Source organism: Callithrix jacchus, chromosome 12 (genome assembly GCF_049354715.1).
Source record: "Callithrix jacchus isolate 240 chromosome 12, calJac240_pri, whole genome shotgun sequence".
NCBI lineage: Eukaryota > Metazoa > Chordata > Mammalia > Primates > Cebidae > Callithrix > Callithrix jacchus.
Window position 1 is genome coordinate 52979645 of NC_133513.1, and position 13939 is coordinate 52993583.

At 40.5% G+C, this 13939-nt stretch overlaps 1 protein-coding gene across 49 annotated transcripts in view; it reads left to right on the plus strand.

The window, feature by feature from the left end:
* Positions 1–13939, plus strand: part of KCNMA1 (potassium calcium-activated channel subfamily M alpha 1) — a 767226-nt gene that overhangs the window by 430479 nt on the left and 322808 nt on the right. For 30 of the 49 annotated variants that reach the window (XM_035266161.3, XM_054242917.2, XM_054242918.2 and 27 more), the window contains exon 4: positions 13668–13691. The exons of the other annotated variants lie outside the window; for them this stretch is intronic. In XM_035266161.3, coding sequence (XP_035122052.1) covers positions 13668–13691 — 24 coding nt within the window. The remainder of the gene's footprint in view (positions 1–13667; positions 13692–13939) is intronic. 49 annotated transcript variants of the gene reach the window in all.

Sequence of the window (13939 nt, forward strand, 5' to 3'; positions counted from 1 at the left end):
ACAGGAAAGAGAACAACACTCACTGGGCTAGGTGCAGGGGTGGAGAGGAGGGAGGGCGGGGGGATGGGGAGGATGGGAAAAGATTACACCTAACACTGGGAGAAATGCCTGATATAGGCGATGGGAGTGGGGGATGGAGACAGCAAATCACCATGGCATGTATGAACCTATACAACAATCCTGCAGGATGCAGGATGGCCACATGTACCCCAGAGCCCAAAGTAGAATTTTAAAAAAATGTATATTATTTAAAATTATATATATATATTTTACCACAAAAAGTGCTACAATAGTAAATATACTAGAGTATTTTACTCTTTAAAAAAAGAATAATATTATCAGTGAAGAGAGATAGTTGAGATAGTTTGACTTCTTCTTTTCCTATTTGAATGCCTTTTAATTCTATTTTTTGCCTGATTGCTCTGGCTAGGACTTGCAGTACTATATTGAATAGGAGTAATGAGAATGGGAGTCTTTGTTTTGTTCCTGCTCTCAAGGGGAATGCTTATAGCTTTGTCCATTCAGTATAATGTTGGTTGTGCATTTGTTATAGATGGCTCTTATTATTTTGAGGTATGTTTCTTTAATGCTTAGTCTTTTCAAACTTTCTATCATGAAGCGATGTTAGATTTAATCAAAATCTTTTTCTGAGTCTGTTGAGATGATCATGTGTTTTTGCTTTTAATTCTGTTTATAAGGTGAATCACATTTATTGATTTGCATATACTTAACCAACCTTGCATCCCAGGGATAAAGCCTACTTGACTGTGGTGAATTAACTTTTTGATGTGCCGCTGGATTTGATTTGCAGTATTTTGTTGAGGATTTTTGCGTCTATGTTCATCAGGGATATTGGCCTAATTTCTTTCTGTTTTTTGTTGTGTCTCTGCCATCTTTTGGTATAAAGATGATGCTGGCTTCATAGAATGCATTAGGGAGAAGCCCTTTCTCCTCAACTTTTTGGCATAGTTTCAGTAGGATTGGTACCAGTTCCTTGTACATCTGGTAGAATTTGGCTATGAATCCATCTGGTCCAGGGCCTTGTTTTTTATTATTATTACTGATTCCATTTCAGAGCTTGTTATTGGCATGTTCAAGTTTTCGCTTTCTTCTTTATTCAATCTTTGGAGATTGTATGTTTCCAGGAATTTATTCCATTTCCTCTAGATTTTCTAATTTGTGTGCATAGAGGTATTCATAATAGTCAGTAATGATAATAGTCTGTAATAGTCATAATTCTGTAGGATCAGTTATAATGTCATTAGTGTCATTTCTGATTGCACTTATTTGAGTCTTCTCTCTTATTTTTGTTAATCTGGCCAGCTGTCTAGCATTCGTGTATATCCTTTTGAAGAGCCAACTCTTGGTTCCATTGATCTTTTGTATGAAAAAAGTCGTCCAATATATTTTAATATGGAGCACAGAATCCATGTGAAGGTTCAAACTTACGATTCTGTCTTGGATTAGTTTCCTAAACCCCTTTTGAGTTTGTTATCTGATTCTAGAACTTTAGAGCCAGTACTCTGTCATGTTCTGTTCCAGTAAAATGTGTGAGACCAAAAATTAATTGGTGAGAAACCAAGAATTTGGTACATGAATAAATGCCATACGCTATTGTTTTTCTTTTGCATTATCTCAGGTTATTGGGTAGTTTTGATCTGAGGTGCCTATAAAAATTCAAAAACTTGGGGCTGTGTCACAGGTGTGACACCCTTTTTTTTTTTTTTTTTTTTTTTTACTATGAAGATTTTATACAGGATGTTCTTTTCTGTAGAATAGGTTTTCTCTCTTATAACTCCCAGAGGTAGGAAAAGAACAGTGGCAACTGCCCTAGGCACAGAGTTCACTCAGCTGCTTCTGTGCCTAGAGAAAAAACTAACTCAGAGCTTCTAGAGAGGAGAGGCAAAGAGACAGCTCCGGAGGCGGGAATGTTCACACATCTGGGAGAGTGGGCATGCCACACTTGTACTCATCCAAAGAGAGATAATGGGTAGGTGCCATTTCAGCATACATATACTTATGAGAAATTACCCACTGAGCCTGGCAAGTACTGCATAACCATAGACACCAGCATTGCTCAGCATCTTCCCCAGGATCTTACAGCAGTTGACAGGATGCGGATTACTTCATAAGAACACATAATAGTTGGGCATGTACTTACACTGCTATAAAAATAGGTCTTGATGCTACTGAGGGTCACATTGGAGGATCAGTGTACTTGGTTAGCTCTTGACTGTGCACTGAAAACTAGTAATCTGTATAACTGCAATAATACAAATAAGGAAAAAAATATAGTTTAAATATAAAATAGAGCCATTTTATTTTGGGCTTTTCTACTGTATGTTTGTCTGTGGAATCCCATAAGATGGACAGTAGATGCTAAAGAACTTTAATTAAACGTATTCATCTGTCCTTTGGTTTCTACATAGCTCCAGGATTATATTTGATTTTTTTTTTTTGAGACTGAGTTTTGCTCTTGTTACCCAGGCTGGAGTGCAATGGCGCAATCTTGGCTCACCGCAACCTCCGCCTCCTGGGTTCAGGCAATTCTCCTGCCTCAGCCTCCTGAGTAGCTGGGATTACAGGCACACGCCACCATGCCCAGCGAATTTTTTGTATCTTTAGTAGAGACGGGGTTTCACCATTTTGACCAGGATGGTCTCGATCTCTTGACCTCGTGATCCACCCGCCTCGGCCTCCCAAAGTGCTGGGATTACAGGCTTGAGCCACCGCGCCCGGCCTATATTTGATTTTTTTGCTCTTCTATCATGGGCTTTCATTTCTGCATGCAGGTGTTTAAAATGTTTTATTTACTTATTATTTATTTTTAGAGACAAGGTCATGCTCGGTTGCTCAGGCTAGAGTTGTGTGATCATAACTTACTGCAGTCTCAAACTTCTGGGCTCAAGTGATTCTCCCACCTCAGCTTCCCAAATAGCCTGGATTATGAGCATGCGCCACCACGCCTGGCTCTGGATGCGGGTTTATACCTGTTGAGGTCAACCCACAGCAGAGGAAGGTGGCCCCTAAAATACAGTAGTATTGTTACATTGGACATTTGAGCAAGCAAATCCTGGGAAATTGGAAATAAGAGAAGGGAATCGAGCTGGAAGTTTGCCACCCCAAATCTATAAAAATCCATCAGAACAAATAAGTTTAAGTTGATGCTTATCAGCAGGTTTGCAACAGCATGGCATTCCACTCTCTGTTTTTCTTATCAGACACTGAGAATGTGTAAAATGGAAGAGGTGGCGATATCAAGCAGCCAAAGCTATTTTCCAAATGAGGGCAAAAGAAATGTAGCCAGTTTACACAAAGCAAGTGAAGTTGCTGAACAGTTATCATCTGTATTCCAGATTCCCAGCCCAGAGCCATCATTCCTGGTTTGTTCTTCTAAACAGAAATGCCAATGCAAAGATTAAAGTGGATTGTAGTGAGGTAGAAAGGTGTAAGCAGGGACTAACATCAGAATCTTACAAAGGCATTTACCTAATTAAGCATTTATGTCATGCATGCAGTTTTGACTATCACCGGCTCAAGGAAAGGGATTCTACAAAATACATCACATCAGTGTAGGAAGGGTCACACGACCTGAACAGACATTAGCAAGGAAGAAAGGAAAAGGCTGTCACACAGCCAATCACCAGTAGCAGCCATTCATTCAGCAGATCTCTACCAGATGTTCACTAGGTCAGGCACTGACTTGCCTGGCTATCATTAGGGGATTCTAGATTCTGACCTTAGTTCTAGTTTGCTCTCTCTAGGTCTACAAGCAGTTTCTACAATTATTGAATACTTACTATGTGCAAAGCGCCACATCGTTAGTAATAGGAACTAGAGTCTGAACCCTTGGTTAGAACCTGGAGTCCATTTTCTTAACCTTTAAATTATGCAAAGTGTTATATTCCATTATCTATAGAACACAGAACAATTTTGTCATTGTAAATGTTACTATAAATGTGGAATTAAAGTTTGTTTAGGGACACTCCTCTATTGAATTTATATAATAAGAAGAGCTTTGGATTAGCAAGGGACAAGAATATCAATTTCTTCTTCACATAATCTAGGAAAAATAATTGACAAGGAAATGTTTCCTTTTGCCTTTAGGTGAAAACAAAAATATGTGATTAAGTGTAAGTCAAAAATTAGATGTCAAACATCTTTCCAGGTGCATATATTATGTAACATTAAATTATCAAGGGACTCCTTGTGTTGGAATGCAAGGGAGGAAAATCCTTTTTGTGAGTACAAAAAATTAAGTATGGCTAGGAAGTGAAGTGGGAGCAGACATGTGCTAGTAACAAGCATGGATTGATAAGGGAAGCACTAGCAAACTAGTATTGACCATAGACTTAATCTTAGTGGGATTGAACTAAGACCTCCCTCCTTCCTTCCTTTCCTTTACTCCTTCCTTTGGCTCTCCATTTATTTATTTACTTGTTTAGCAAAGTTGATTGAGTACTTACTCTGTATCAGGCACTAGTGTAGGCTTTGGTGAAACAATGAACAAAAGACACATGTTTTCTGCTTCTACGGGCCTTGCATTCCAGTGGAGATGGCCAAAACCTTGGAGAGTTGAAGGAAGAGAAAGAAGATGAGTGTGGTTAGAGCTCAGTGGGGAAAGGAGAGAGCGATACGGGTGGTAGGAACTTACACAGAGGCAAAAGAGGTCCAGTTCACAGTTAGACCAAACCCAAGAGCAGTTAGAAGCTTAGTGCGTGGCTTTTCATTTAGCAACAACAGGTAACACTTAATGAGCCCTTAATCCAGGCCAGTGACCGTCTAAGCCCTTGTCCTGTGTTAACTCATTTAAACTCCGCAACTCCACTCAATGAATTCTTAAAAATCTCTACTACGTAGAAAAACAATTAACCCAGTGTCAGGTTGACAATTTTTCAAACTCTTTTATTGAGTTAGCAGTGAGTTAGGACACAATGAGATTAATTAAACCTTTTTTTTCGGCTTCAAACAATGGCAATGCTGTATTCATAGTTTTAGCACTTACAATTTTTTAACTGAGAAAAAGCATTTTGTATGCACAAGAGGTTGTTTTTAAACTTTAAATTAAATGAATGTTCTCCCACCTTATGGGGAAATGGGCTCATTTGCAAATGGGCCCGCCCACTCAATAGTTTTATTTTGCTCTGTTCACACCGTAATGTCATGTTGTCCGTAGATTCATTTGAGCAACAGTGGTGCATTGATTCATTCCATTTTTCTGTTGCTCATAAAAAAACAAATATGATAGTTTTATATCTTTACTTCTATACTATTAGCTCACATAGTTACAAATAGTCTTTTTAGAATTGCCTACACAGAGCATGTCACTTCAGAAGTTAGAGATAACTAAAAATTTTTATAATTTCTTAGACTTTTAAAAAATCATCCTGATTTTTTTAAAAAATGATTTTATATTTAGGGAGAGTAATGACTAGAAGGAGCAGATTATCAAAATCAAAGCCAATCTGAGAGGACAAGTTCAAAGGAACGTCTATGTTAAACGATTTAAATACTTGGTTGAGATGGAGTCCCTAATGGACTCTTCATCATATGTGCAGCATGGAATAAAAACTGTAAGAACTACCTTCATCAATCTAAGACTGCATTAAAATTACTGTATTTTTTGAAGGTTAAAAGATATTTAGCTTTACTTGAAAAGTTAGAGCACGTTGGTTTATATCTAGTAAGATGAGTTACTCTCCAGGGAGACCCTTTGGGTTAAGATCCTCACCCACACTCCTCTTCATCAATGTGTTCTTATGTGGACACTTTAATTCGTCTCTTTCCATTGTTGCTGGGACACCTGATTGCTGGGTTGACTTCCTGGAGAAGTGGATGAGCAAGAGAAACCTGAGCTGACTTCCTCCCATCTGATATGCACATACCTCTACATTTTTAGCTTTGCTCCTAGTATGCTTTGTGTCAAGTTTGGGTCCAGCTTCCTGAGCTAGAGCTCAAAATATCTATCATTTGAAGAAAAGACAGAAGAAGGAATTGGGGCTTCAGTCATCTCTGTGTATTATTTCTGACAAGGAACCAACAAGTTCACATGCCCACTACATAGTTATAGATCCATTACTCTGAGGCAGCAGGTTTGTAGCAGAGAAAGAGTTTAACAATCTCAGGGCACCCAGTGAGGATATGGGAGGAGAGCCTTAAATTCATCTTTCTGAGGAGTTCTGGGCTGTAGTTTTTAAGAGGATCATGGAGGGTGATGGGCTGGAAAATTAGGATTGTTGACTGATCGGGGGAGGGGGACGAAATCACCAGGATGTGGAAATTGTGTTCTCTGGTGAGTCAGCTTCTTGCGGTGTTCCTCAGACCTTCTGGGGTCATCAGTGGGGTCCTTTGTTCAGATCGGTGGACGCAGTAGTTTCACTAGTATGCAGGACCTGAAAGACTATCTCAAAGGGAAAACCTGTAATGTTCACATTGTTATCTATAGAACGTTTAAGGGGAACATCTTGTAACAGGGTCTACATGATTCTAGGACAATGGGCACCAAACCACACTGAGGAAGCAGGTCAGAGAGTGAGCTAACCTTGTGATTAATGCTGAAGGTGTTGCAAGCTTGGTTTCTTTTTGTTTGTTTTTTATTTTCCCTTTCTTCTTCCCTGATTAATTGTATAACATTTATAGGGGCAATTTCATTTCCATCTTGGCTTCTCAGTTATAGAAGATAACCCTCATAGAAGGAGAAAATACATACTCATTAGTTTTAGAGGAATGACTTATGAGTTCGTTTTAGGCATTTCGTTTTGTGATACCTAATGACACAGTAGCGAATGCCCTCATGGAGACTCTCCTGTGGAATTTTAACTCTCCCACAGCCTTCTCAGGGCTTGGATCTCTCATGGCTAATAAGGTCAAATGGCTTTGCTGAGTGGTGAATCTTGTCACCTCCAAGGTCATTCCCATTCTTTTTGCACATGACGTGAGATAACCGGAAACTTCTGGAACAAGAGAGGAGTCCATAAATCAGCCCTTTGAATGCACTTCATCCTCTAGGGATTGTAGTAATAGTGTAATTGACATAATTGTCATATAATTTAAGTTTTGTTTTTTTTTTTGAGAGGGGGGTCTTAGTGTGTCCCCCAGGCTGGAGTATAGTGGCGCCATCTCTGCTCACTGCCACTTCTGCCTCCTGGATTCAAGCGATTCTCCTGCCTCAGCCTCCCAAGTAGCTGGGATTACAGGTGCCTGTCACCACGCCCAGCTAATTTTTGTATATTAATAGAGACAGATTTTCACCATGTTGGCCAGGGTGGTCTCAAATTCCTGACTTCAATTGATCCACCCTCCTCCGCCTCTCAGATTACTGGGATTACAGGCCTGAGCCACCATGCCTGGCCTAATTTAAATTCTGAATTTGGTACAGCATTATCGGGACATTTGAAATGATGTTGGGAGATGGGACTTCCCTAGTATCTTGGTACTGTTGAATTACAGTCAGTTTCCTCCAGGTTTTTCTATTTCCTCCCTCCATTCACCTATTTTTCTCCTCTTCCTTAAATATGTATTGAGGGCCTATTTTGCAGGTACCGTGATGGTGGGAACCAGATGTAAAACATCAAGGCTCTCCCTCAGGAGCTCACAGTCTAGTAGGGAAGGGAGACAGATACACAAACAAATAAATTACCACTTCATGAGTGATGAGTACCACAAAAGAAGCATCCAGGAAGAAAGCCTAGATAAAGTCTCAGTTACCTCTGGGAGGGAGGAGGATCAGGGAAGGCTTTCTGGAGGAGACAGCCACCGAATTGAGTGTTCAAAGCTGGATTAGTAAGAGCTTGCAAGGGAACAGCATGGGTGTAAAACAGAGGAGTGAATGCAGTAGCCCATTCATTCTTAGCTGCTGTTCATTCTTAAAGATGTCAAATATTTTTGGGAGTCTTCTGTCTTCCACTGTTACAAAACTTCTAAAAATTATTGAGGCTGGGCGCGGTGGCTCAAGCCTGTAATCTCAGCACTTTGGGAGGCCGAGGCAGGTGGATTACAAGGTCAAGAGATCGAGACCATCCTGGTCAACATGGTGAAACCCCATCTCTACTAAAAATACACACACACACACACACACAAAATTAGCTGGGCATGGTGGCGCGTGCCTGTAATCCCAGCTACTCAGGAGGCTGAGGCAGGAGAATTGCCTGAACCCAGGAGGCGGAGGTTGCGGTGAGCCGAGATCGCGCCATTGCACTCCAGCCTGGGTAACAAGAGCGAAACTCCGTTTCAACAACAACAAAAATTATTGTAATTAGGATAAAACTCTTCTTCAGAGTAGGAGTTTCCCAGCTCTTTGGGGAATGCCTTGAAAAATTCATTTGTTCCCAGATTGAGCTGTCCTAGTTGTTTATCCTTTAAACAGCAAGAAAAAGGTGGGACTTTCAGACTTCTTAAAAGCCCAAGCCACCTGCAGGTAATGATGGTGTCAGGTTAACAGCAGTGACACATCTTCTATTTCAGGAAGGATTGAATTGGCTCTTCGTGGTTGTTCATTTGCTGAGGCTTGAATTCCAGGAGATTTTATTCTTTGCACATTTCTCTGTTTTCCTTTTGTTCCTGTTAGAGACAGCTTCTCAGAATGATAAAAACTGTTGATATGTTCCTTGCAAAGTCTTTGGCATTCTAAGGATCCATCCTTACTGCCTCATTTTGGCCTTGACTTTACTTCCAATATAATTGCCCGTGACAACTTATTTTAGTAAAAGAGAGTAGTAGATGGCCATCCTTGGGTGAGTTTGAGGGCGCTGTAAATACTCCTATACTCCAAAACATCTCCTCTGCTAACTTGCAATGTACCTGAAATTCCACAATTAGACATTCATTCCTAAAGCCTTTTCAGTTGTTTCTTAAAATCTAAGTAGTTCTTAGTGTCACCTTGTCACCTTATACCTTCTTTAGCAGGTGTCAGTTACTGGCTCCTCAATGTGGGAGCACTAAGTTCTGGGAAGGGAAAGGGAGGGACTGCAAAACTAAGGAAAAGGATGGCTTAGCCTGCACCAACTGTATGTGAAGGAAGAGAGTCATTATCAGTTCAGTTGCATTATTCAGCACAGCTTGTTACCTGACATCTGCCTACCTGAAGAGATTACTGTGGGTTAATTCTAGAAGCTTGCTTATTACATTAACGACCTATATTTATTGACAGCTGATTATCTTGGGAGATTGTCTCCGAGAATTTGTGCAGTAGGTAAATGATGTCTTTGCCTCCATTAGTTCTCCTTTGAGAAGGGAAATAAGATAGTTGGTATTGATTTGTATCACTGTGGTTTCTTATCCCTCTTTTATGTCTTTTGGAATTGAGCACAGTATTATACCTATAACAGGTGCTGAGTATATGTTTGTTAAAGAAATCAGTCTGTAGATATTTAGAGGCTCATATCACTAGAAATAGATCACCAGCCTGACATCCGGCTACAGTAAAACCAAACAGGAGAATAACTGATTTTTTAAAAATGAGAACTTTATTTTAAAATAGTTTGAGATTCACAAGAAGTTGCAAAAACAGGACTGAGTTTCTGTATCCTTCCCAAGCTTTCCCTGTGATAATGCAATATGCTACATAGCCATGATATATTGTCAAAACCAGGATATTGACATTGGCACATTGCTGTAAACTCAAGTACAGACGTTTTGCCAGTTTTGACAAGCATGTTTTGGTTGTTTCTTTTTTTTTTTCCTGTATGGATCGAAGACATTTTATCCCATGTAGATTTGTTTTATTACCTCTCCACTCAGTGTACAGAACTCTTCCATCAGCACAATGAAAATCTCTTGTGAGAAATGGAATTTTAAAAAGAAAAAGAAACAACTTAAACATAAACACCAACATTTTTATAAGGTCACATGCATGAACTTTAAAATAATACTGATTTTAGGCTGGGTACGGTGCCTCATGCCTGTAATCCCAGCACTTAGAGCTGTTCTACTCTTCTTTGAAATGAGGCCCTTCTCCAGCATGCCTGCCTTCTGAGCAATCGCCGCCTGGAGCATCTCCTTGAGTGTCTGCTAAGCAGCAAGGTGGCTGTCACCTTAGGGAATCTCAGTCTGTGCTCCTTTTCTGAGCTCGGTGTATTGTCTTCTTCTCCCTAAGTCCATGTGTAGCGGGTTTGTTTTCCCCATGTTAGCACTGTACGCTTGGCCTGACTTCATGGAAACTCCAAACTAGAATGGGCTTGGAACAAGTGGAAATCCACCAAACAAGTATGACCACATGGTCACAGCAGTGTACAGACAGAACTCTCCTGTTTCTGATTTACCAGCATAGTGTACAGAGCTCCCACCACAGTTAAAATTGAGCTAAGTGAGCATGAAACACACTTGATCACTTTTTAAAGAGAAAGCACATTATCTGAAATGGCATCTTTCCTCTTGTCAACTCCTGCCAAAGAAAGCCTCACCCTCTGGAATTCATATTTTCAGGCAACCCTCTGGAAACTAAGGACATCTAAATCTGAAGGTCAGGATTCTGTTAGAGAATACTAGTCCAACATGCTCATGAAATCCTAACTGTACACAGGGTTGGACGGACACTTAAAAGGCAGTTAAGTATGAGGGCTTGATGGTATGAATAACCAAGTTCTTTAGGTAATTGATAGTGGATGCAGTAGAAATGTTCACCATAATTTTTCTATGTGCCTAGGTGTGCTCACATGTATATAATTTGTCTATAATTTGTTATCTATAATTTGTAATTGGTGGCATGTGTCTAATATGTCCAGGTACCCCTATTTGAGATACTGAAATATGTTCATTTTATGTAGAGTCTAACTATAATTTAGAGACTGCTCCAAATAGCAGAAAGAACAGCATCTTACTAGGATGGGTTTTTTTCAAAAGATAAAGAGATATGTGCTGTCATTTCTTTGTGACACATATTCCTGCAATAGACATGGGGGCCGTGGTAGGAGGGAGAACCATGTGGTTTAGGAAATTGCTTCAGTGATACTGTGGGTCTAATCCCCTCTCCCTAAAGAACCCTAACAGTAGCAGGCCCTGAAGAAGGGGCATTTAACAGGAGATTAAGATACTGTAATTATATGGCAACAACGATGATCAACTTAGTATGTGCATAGGTACTTTTTTCCTTGGGGATTTAGTTTAATTGACCTCTGGCTTTACATCCTTCCGCTTCCAATTCCTTCTCTGTATTGTCCCCAGAATTAACTACAAAATAAGATAATGGTACCACTCTCCAGCATTTAAATTTTTTAAAAATTTATTTATTTTACTTTAGGTGCATACTAGATCTATTTGGCTGGGCGTGGTGGCTCACACCTGTAATCCCAGCATTTTGAGAGGCCAAGGCAGGCAGATCACCTGAGGTCAGGAGTTTAAGACCAGCCTTGCCAACGTGGTGAAACCCCCATCTCTACCAAAAATACAAAAATTACCTGGGCATGATGGAATGTGCCTATAATCTCAGCTACGTGGGAGGCTGAGAAAGGAGAATTGCTTCAACCTGAGAGGCAGAGGTTGCAGAGAGCCAAGGTTGCACCACTGCACTCCAGCCTGGGTGACAGAGCGAGACTCTGTCTCACAAAATAAATAAATAAAAATAAAAGATAAATAAACTTCTATCAGCTCCCTGTTTCCTGTAGGATAAAGACAAGACATACTTCCAGGGCACACAGATGCTTCACGGTCTCCTGCCTGGGCCTCATTTCTTGCCAATCATACAATCTACTTAGGCTCTATATGAGGTGTCCTTCCACTCCCAGAATGCACTGTGTTCTCCGTGCTTCTGTCTCTCTGCCCAAGCTTAGGCCTCTGCTTCGATCCCTTTCCCTGTCTTCTCACCCTGATAAGTTTCCACTCCTCACTCAAGGACTACCACAAAAGTTAGGCAGAGGCGATCTTCTGCTTCCAGAGCCCTTTGCTTCTTACTTGTATTTGAGTACCAGTGATCATTATAGCTACCACTGACATAGCACCTACCATATGCTGGCCACTAACAAAGTAGTTCACGTTTACTAACTCATTTATTTCTCTCAACAACCTCAGGAGGGAGGTATTATTTGCATTTTATAAATGAGGACACTGAGGCACAGCATGATTAAGTATCTTGTCCAAGGTCATACAAGGTAGTCAGTAGAATTTTTAAACAAGCTGCTCTTGCATACCTGCTGCCAGAAATTAGAATCTGGATAGACTTCTCTGCTAAATGGAAAACTACTTGAGCAAAACTTACGTTTTATTGAATTATATGTCTCCAAAACCAGCATAGTGCCTGTCACCAAAGAAAAAAATCTCAGAGACATTTGTTGAATGAATGTACAGACTATTATGTTTTTGTTCAAAAAGATAATCCTTTTGAAAAGATGTCATTCAACTTAGCCTTTGAGTTTTTAATCTAGAAGAGAGAAAAAATTGTGATCAAGAGGAAACAGCTGCACCTCGAGGAATGAGGAAGATAGTGTCAGGAGGAATCCTGTGTTTCGCTTCTACCTGCATTCATCCGTGTGTTCTGCGTGGTGCTCAGGTTTCACTGGGTGTTCTGCTCTCACCGAGCGTAGAAGGTGGAGGTAGTAAACTGCTCATTCACACTGTTCCTAAGTTCCCTATCAAGGCTTCCATCATTCACACAGGGAATCAGAAGGCTGAGCTCCTGGAGAACATTTTAGAAGGAGTAAATTATAAGCATGAGACTTGCCCTTCCCCTGTCAGAACGAGGAGGCAGGAGTTGTGACTTAGGACTAGATCGTACCATTTTTTGCGTTGTTTTTAATGTACCAGAGGGTTCAAAAGGCAGAAGAGGCAAGAAAAATGGTAACAGACCTTATACGAAGCAGGGAGTTTACAGGAAAGTAGCTTTCAGATATCCAGTGTAGTCTGGACATTAGAGTGAAGCTTGATGAATCCCTACTGAATTTAAAGCAATATTTTTACTCCTTTATTAGAAATGTTAAGAAATATATATATATCACATATATATGCATTTTTCTGATGAATTGATTTTGATAAGAATACCTCTGGGAATCTTACCTGTAACTAGGGTTCTGCTAAATGGTCAGTATGTATGGGGTGAGCTCACTGTTCACTTGTCATGCATGCTGAGATGAAGAAAAGATGGCTCCACTTCAGAGTGTGGTTAACTTCAGGGTTATGAATGGCTTTCAGGGGTGTAGATGCATAGAGTCCCTACCCTTGCACCACCCAAGCTTTCATGACTGTTGGGTTCCTTCAACACTATGTTACACCTTGAAAGTCATCATGAGCTCTGTAACCAAAGTGTTAAGGATGTTGCCACTTAACTGTCTCTTACTTATCTGACCAGCTTCAGCTCTGCTCTATAATGAACTGTAACTACGAGAAACCATGGTGTGTATCTTTATGTAACCGATGCCTTGCTTCTCCTGAATTTTCAAAACATCTTAATAATTACGGTTGATGTTAAAAAACTCTCATGAGGTTATCTGTTGAAGTGAAATACATTCTAAAAATACATGCATATAAAAGGATGGCCAGGGAAGCCATTTCATTGAGTAATGGCCAGTTCTGTCCTCACCTTCCCTCTGTCTTGCCCCTCCTTGTCCCCAAAGCTGCCTCTTCTTGCGTGTAATGCCAGCACTCTGTACAGTGTTCTGTTTAGAGTGGTTTGAACATTTTTCTGCCCGTGTCTCTCATTGCTGAAGTAACCCACCTCTCTCATATCAACTCTTACCCAGGAGCCGCACTGCAGACTCTTTGATGTAGGTCCTTTCTGCATGGCAGCTAAGGCCAAGCTGTGGTTTTCATTGCATGATGCAACCTCACCCTTTCAGTTGTCACCTCCAAGTTAACCAGATTCTTTTCCTGCACTGCCCTTGCATGTTGACGTGCTTTCCCTGATGGCCCTGAATGTGGTGAGCACTGAACGCATGCTTGAATGAAAGCGGAGAGCATTCCAATACACTGAAACACTGGGCCTGAGACTTCTCCTGGAGCATCCCTGTGGGCC